Here is a 6,630-nt window from a genome sequence, read left to right on the forward strand (position 1 = left end):
CTCCTTGTCCTCGCCGTGACTCTGGTCGGAGGATGAGAGGCTGAGGTTGGAGTTAACCGCCAGGAATTCGGAGCTGCTGTACACCTGGGAAGGAGACGAGCCGTCAGAAATTGGGGAATCCCCCGAAGCCAGGACCAGGACACGGATGCTCGGCACAACCGTGCCAGCCTGCCAGAGGAGGGCTTGGAGCACCTTGCTGAAGCGATGGGAGCAGGAGGAGAACTGCCCGATCTCCACAGAGGATTCCTCGTCGTTGGTTTCTTCATCTTCCGAATCCAAGTGCCGGTACCGCTCGGAGCGAGCTGAAAGCAAGAGCCGGAGGAGACAGGGTCACCGACACACCGGGTCCTAACAGCCCTGGTGGGACCTGCACTGCTTCCAAATCCTGGTGGAGTTTTTGGGGTGAGAAAGCATGGGTTTTCGTAAAGCAGCCTGGAAAACGGGATTGCATCTGTTTTGTGACTTTAAAGCAACCGCCTTTGCCCATCTCCTGTGGGAGCACCCAGCCTGCAGCTGGGGTAAGGGATTGGCAAGGATGGGGAGGAAAAGGGGGCGAAGAGGTGGGACCTGCACTGCTTCCAAATCCTGGTGGAGTTTTTGGGGTGAGAAAGCATGGGTTTTCGTAAAGCAGCCTGGAAAACGGGATTGCATCTGTTTTGTGACTTTAAAGCAACCGCCTTTGCCCATCTCCTGTGGGAGCACCCAGCCTGCAGCTGGGGTAAGGGATTGGCAAGGATGGGGAGGAAAAGGGGGCGAAGAGGATGAATTTAGCCTCACTGTCGAAGTAGCTGGTGTCGTCCTCTGACTCCAGCTGAGGGATGAATTCGGCTTTCTGCCGCAGCAGCCCGTTCCAGTCGAGGCGGAGGAAGAAGGAATGGTGCTTCACCTCGTGCGCACCCCCTGCCCAGCAAAAAAAAACCACGTCAGAGGGATGGGGCAGGGTCTGGGATGCTCCCACTCCCAGTCCCAATGGCACGGCCTCTCCTCCATAAAATGGGATGGATCAGAGCCCTGGACTGCCTTCTCGGGGATAATCTTCTCTGAGCATCCTCAATCTGACAGGATATGATTTGCTTCCAGAAAATGGCTTAACAGGAATTAGGGTTCCAGGTCCCACCCCTGCCAGCCCACGCGTACCGGTGCCCAAGCGTTCGAGGGGACATTGTCTCAGTAACCGCATGATCAGGTCCTGGGCATCTGCGGGAAGAGCCTCGTCCCCTTCTGGCCACATGATTTCATCTGTGAGGAAAAAGGAAATGGAGTTTGGACACGACAGGGGTGTGATGATGCGAGGTCCCAGGAGAAGTCACCTCTGGGCAAAAGGAAAGTCCTCCAGGAGCTGCAGCAGAAGAAAACATCCACCCAAACCAGGAAATCAAGGCTTGAGGAGCCTCCTCTGAGTATGAAATGTAGGAATGAAGGACTAGACATGACTGCTGGGAAAGCGAACCGAGGAGCAAAGCTGCCCCGGACACTCACCGCTGATGACCTGCCCGAAGAGCTCCTCAGGGGTGTCTCCGAAGAAGGGGACGCAGCCCACCAGGAACTCGTAGAGGATGATGCCCATGGCCCACCAGTCAACTGGCTTCCCGTAGCCCTGTATGAGGATGACCTCTGGGGCGATGTACTCGGGAGTGCCGCACACCTGCGTGGGAAGCAGCAGCTCACACCTCTGCGACGAGTCCCAAGGCTATCCCAGACCAGCCGAGCGGAGCAGGACCTCTTACCTGCTTGTCCATGAACTCCCGAGTGTCCTTCTCCATATGCCCTTCATAGAGGTTCGTGGTCATGTTCATCAAGCCAATCTTTGACAGACCAAAGTCTGTCAGCTTAATGTGGCCCATGGAGGTGATGAGCAAACTGCACGAGAAGACAAGATACCCCACAGTGATGCTGGTTGGTTCCGGGGAGACCTGAGCAGAACCAGCCGGACTCCAGGACCTCTGGTCCCGGTGCAATGGCACAGAGCAAGGTTTTTGGGCACCAAAACCCATGACCTCACTCTGCCTTATTCTCTGGGCTTGGACCAGTCTCTCTCCCACTCCCACCCAAACCGAACCCTGTCCTTGCTCAGACCTGACCCACGTCCTCACTTGTCGGGTTTGAGGTCCCGGTGGACGATGCCGTAGTTGTGGAGATACTCCAGCGCGAGAACAGTCTCAGCAAAGTACATCTTCGCCATGTCGACAGGCAGGGGGCCCATGTTCTTCAGCAGCGTGGCACAATCCCCCCCTGCGAGGACACGGGTCCTCCTGAGCACGAGGGGCTCAGAGAAGGCAGAGAGGCTCCCAGCCAGACCCTCTCATCCCTCCTTGGAGCAGCACTGACCCCCCAGCATGGGGCACAAATTCTGTCCTAGGTGAGCATGGCCACCACCTTCAGCGAAGTAAGACTCAAAAGCATCTTATAGAACGGTTCAGGTTGGAAGGGACCTTGAAGATCATCTAGTTCCAACCCCCCTACTGTGGGCAGGGACACCTCTCTCCTCGTGCTTCCCTGGAGCAGAGCAGGGCAGAAGATGTCCAGGTGGTGTCCTCAACGTTCAGATATTGATACTGTCCCCTCCTCACTGCACCACCCAGCCGGAATCCCGTTCTCACCTTCCACGTACTCCATCACCATGCAGAGGTGTCGCTTCGTCTCGAAGGAGCAGAACATGCTGACCACGAAGGGGTTCTCCGCGAAGGTCAGGATGTCCCTTTCCACGAACACCTGCTGGATCTGGTTCCTCAGGATGAGGTTCTGCTTGTTGATCTTCTTCAAGGCGAAGCGCTGCCGCGTCTCTCTGTGCCTCACCAGGTACACGGCCCTAAGAGACAACGAAATGGCTGGACCTCACAACACAGGCTCCAACCACCAGCACTGACCCCGCAGCACTGCAGGGCTCAGACAGGGAGGACTTTGGAAATGTTTACGGATGGAGACAAGCGTTAGGAACTTCCCAGCTCACCCATAAGCCCCATTGCTGATCAGCTTGATAGTCTCAAAGTCCCCCTCACAGGGCTTCCTCCGAGGAGCAGTGACTGAAGGCTGGCTCTGAAGAAAGCAGAGAAGGTTTTTAACGTTTCCCAGCGTTGCCGGCGCTCTGCGAGCAGGCAGGAATTCACCAAGCACCATCACATATCACCTCTGAGTGCTCCTCACTGCCAGACGACATCCCTCCCTGAGCCCTCCCCAACCACAAACCCCAGACCAGAACACCAAGATGCTCTGCAGCCCAAGAGCCCACTCTGAGCTCTGTCCACCCAAGAAGCCAGATGAAGGATTGTGAAATATAACACTCGAATAGAGCAGTCACCCCCGAGGACAACCCAAATTAGCATTTCCCAGCCTGAGACAGCAGATGAGCTGCGCGCAAGGACCTTCAGTGTGAGGTGAGGTGGGACGAAGCTGGAGGCAGCAGATAGGACATGCAGGTAGGACCTCACCTCACAAGCATCATCGTTCTCTGGCGTGATGGTGTTCCCGCTGTCGAAGTGATCCAGCTGGCCCATTTCTGCAGAAGACATGCATGGTTTTCACTTTCTTCATGCTCAAACCCCACCAAAATAATTTCCCACCGACCACTCTCTCTCCAAATTCGGAGATCCCGCGGTGATTTAAGCCACACACTTTGCTCGAGTGATCGTACGGAGAAATTGAGGTCATGGCGTTAAGAGGTTCAACACGAGGTTAAACATTTATATAATTCTCTTTTTTCCGTAGTCATTCCCGTGTTCTTTGGGGATTATGGTTCCCCCGCCCCAAGGCCATGGCTTCCTATGGATTAAGCGTTCTTGAGCTTAATCTGCTTTGCCGAACATGTTGGGAGCAATAACGAGGGATGTGGGGCCGGCCAGGAGACCTGGACACTGTCTTGGTCCTTCCGTGACCCACCCCATGACATCAGCTCAGCCCTGCCACCTTCCAGTGCTCGTTCACCCTCACCCGTGACTAAACTGGGAGTCCACATCCCACTGCAGACCTTGGAGCCACCAACCCAAGCGGTTCCTTACCCTCCAGTGGGTCCTTGACAAGCCCCAGTTGGCTGATGATGTATCGGGGAATATCGGTTTTTATTCCCTGGCCAACTTTGGCGTGTCCTTCCGCAGCTTCCAGGAGATGGTAAAACTCCTCCGGGTCAAACTCCTGCATGGGGAAAAACCAAATGCAGTTGAGGAGTGAGACTTTGTGAAGTTAAACCTTTCCTCTAAGCCTTGCAGAAGACACCTGTAATTGGGAACAGGCTCTGGACGCTTGCAGGAGAAAGCTCTGCTCCTGTTTCTAGCATCGTTCCCCATGTAAAAGTGGCCTTAATGCTAGAAAAAAGCCTTAGCTCCTTGCTGCAGCCTGGCAAGGATGGTGAGGAGCAGTGGCTCCCACGGTGGACCAGGCAAGGTGGTGAGAAGATGTCAAGACACATCAGGAGGTGCCAGGTCTTACCAGGCACTCCAGAAGGCGAGCAGGGCGGGAGATAATGATCAGCAGCTTCCTCACCAGCTGGTCGATGAACTTCACCTCTTCACTTTCTGAACGCTCCTGAGCCTGCCAGAGAGGAGACAGAAGCCAGGCATCTACCAGTGGCCTCAGGAGACAGCTCTGGGCAGGGAACCGCCCTGTACTCACATCTCGGAGCATCTTCTCGAGTTTCTCTTGCAGCTCCATGAAGTAGCGGGAGGTGATGAGAGCTCCCTGGGACTTCGCCAGGCAGTCACGGGCCAGCTCGATGATCTGGTGGTGGATGAAGCCCAGCACCCCATCTGCCAGCGGCAGAGTGCTGCTTGGAGAGAAGTTGGTGATGGTGTCCTGCAGACGCTCAGCCTGCAAGGCAGAATGGACGGTGTTACCCAGGAACGTGTGTCCCCACACCACGCATTGGGCTTGACCAGCCAGGATCTCCTGCCACCACCTCCCCCAGCTCCAATACCCACGTGCCCATCCTGGCCCCACACAGGACCCAGCTTCCATCAGGCTGGAAAAGCTCCACCAAACTCTCCAGAGATGACACAGACCTGCAGGTCCTTGCCTCCCTGGTTCATGACCACATCTCCAGTGCCCTCTAACACCCTCTGGTATATCTACCCACATATCCTATATTCCAGCACGGAGAAGATGTTGTTCTGGAGAAGACACCGTCAGGATGCTGTGCTCGTCCTCCCCAGGCCCAGCAGTTACCTTGGGGAACCGCTCCTTGTAGACATGGTTCATCATCACAACCTCATTATCAAACGTTCCACTCGTCCGTCCAGGGCTGTGGAGGGAGGAAACCAGTTACAAGGTCCATTTACATCTAAGCAGATAGCTACTATCCCTGGAGAACAACTCGTTCCTTCCTCCTAACTCCCAAACCCAAGCAGTTAAAGCTCACCCAAACCACCAGCCTTGGGCCAGCACTTCCAGCACCGTGCACAGATCCGGAGGTCCCTGGGTTAACCTCCTGCAAAGCCAGGTCCCTTGAAAACCCGGAGCTGAGAGGATCAGTCAAGTTTGCTTTTGAAGAGCGAGCTCATCCTTTCTTTCCTCTGGATCCCACAATTTCCCACCGTTGTTGCCCTTTTTGCAGGTCACCAGCAAAAAAAACCAAAACCAACCAAACGCCGTGGTGGACACAGGGACCTTCATTAAACAAGGCTTCTCTCTTACCCTCACTCAGCGCTGCCTCTCTCAGGCCCCTGCCTGGTGATCCCGTTACGCAAAGCAAGTCGCCGGCGCAGCCAGCGACTCGTTAACTGCGACAGAATAATTAAAACCAAAAGCCGCTCGCTGCCAGACCCAGCTCAGCCCTTGCCGTGCCGACCGCAGAGCTGGCACCTCCTCGGTGAAAACCTTGCCACCTACAGATAATTAATCTGATTTTAATGAAATTTCAGCTGGCAACACGCAGGGCTGTGGCTCTGCCTCCGCTGCAAAGAGGGTCGGGAGCTTTTTCAGTGGGAAAAGAGGATTTAACCAAAACATGCCCTGTAAAAAACACAAGCTCCTGGCACTGGACAAGGGGAAACGTGACTGGCTCCTTGCACAGGACGTGGTCTTAGAGCAGCGACGTGGAGCTCGGTGTATCCGTAGGGTCAGCTCACACAATGCTACGGCCACCACCTTGACGGTCTCTCCAAATTTGCCTCTCTTCAGCCCGTCCCCCTGCCCTCCTTGGTTTTCATAGAGGCAAAGGCTGGGCTGATGCTCAGCCCCACCAAACACAGCTGTTTCCTGACCCAAGCCCAGAAAAATGGGATTTTTAGCCTTTTAAGGGCAGATCAGGCTGGTGGCCTCCCAGCCGTGCCCTGCAAGGACAGCCACCACTCAGGCCTCTGTTCGGTCCCCTCTGAGCAAGAAGCTGCAAACCAACTCTTTTGGAGCAAATCCCACTTTCTCCACCTTCAGCCCCAGGAAACCGCGCTCTCAGGTGTCATCTGCTGCCAGGAGAGCAACACCACACCCCGACAGCCGAGAAGATGCTGAGAACCAGACTCCAATGCCCTGACTCATGGAGCTTAGGATGAGAGAGTCATAGAAACACAGAATCATTCAGGTTGGAAAAGACCCCTGGGATCATCGAGTCCAATCATGAACCCTACTCTACAGAGCTCACCCCTAACCCATCTCCCCCAACCCAACATCTAAACGACTTCTAAACACCTCCAGGGATGGGGG

General features: G+C 55.2%; 1 protein-coding gene across 1 annotated transcript in view; it reads right to left on the bottom strand.

Annotated features, from left to right (window-relative positions):
- Positions 1–6,630, bottom strand: part of MAST3 (microtubule associated serine/threonine kinase 3) — a gene marked incomplete at its 3' end in the record, with an annotated part of 13,251 nt that overhangs the window by 1,602 nt on the left and 5,019 nt on the right. Inside the window, 14 exon segments of the mRNA XM_009878018.1 lie at positions 1–84; positions 193–302; positions 778–900; positions 1,138–1,239; positions 1,480–1,645; positions 1,728–1,860; positions 2,094–2,232; positions 2,601–2,809; positions 2,951–3,036; positions 3,429–3,496; positions 3,996–4,128; positions 4,423–4,524; positions 4,606–4,800; positions 5,149–5,230. The exon segment at positions 1–84 is cut by the window's left edge and continues 1 nt beyond it. Coding sequence (XP_009876320.1) covers positions 1–84; positions 193–302; positions 778–900; positions 1,138–1,239; positions 1,480–1,645; positions 1,728–1,860; positions 2,094–2,232; positions 2,601–2,809; positions 2,951–3,036; positions 3,429–3,496; positions 3,996–4,128; positions 4,423–4,524; positions 4,606–4,800; positions 5,149–5,230 — 1,732 coding nt within the window.

The sequence above is a fragment of the Apaloderma vittatum genome, unplaced genomic scaffold (assembly GCF_000703405.1).
Source record: "Apaloderma vittatum isolate BGI_N311 unplaced genomic scaffold, ASM70340v1 scaffold20870, whole genome shotgun sequence".
NCBI lineage: Eukaryota > Metazoa > Chordata > Aves > Trogoniformes > Trogonidae > Apaloderma > Apaloderma vittatum.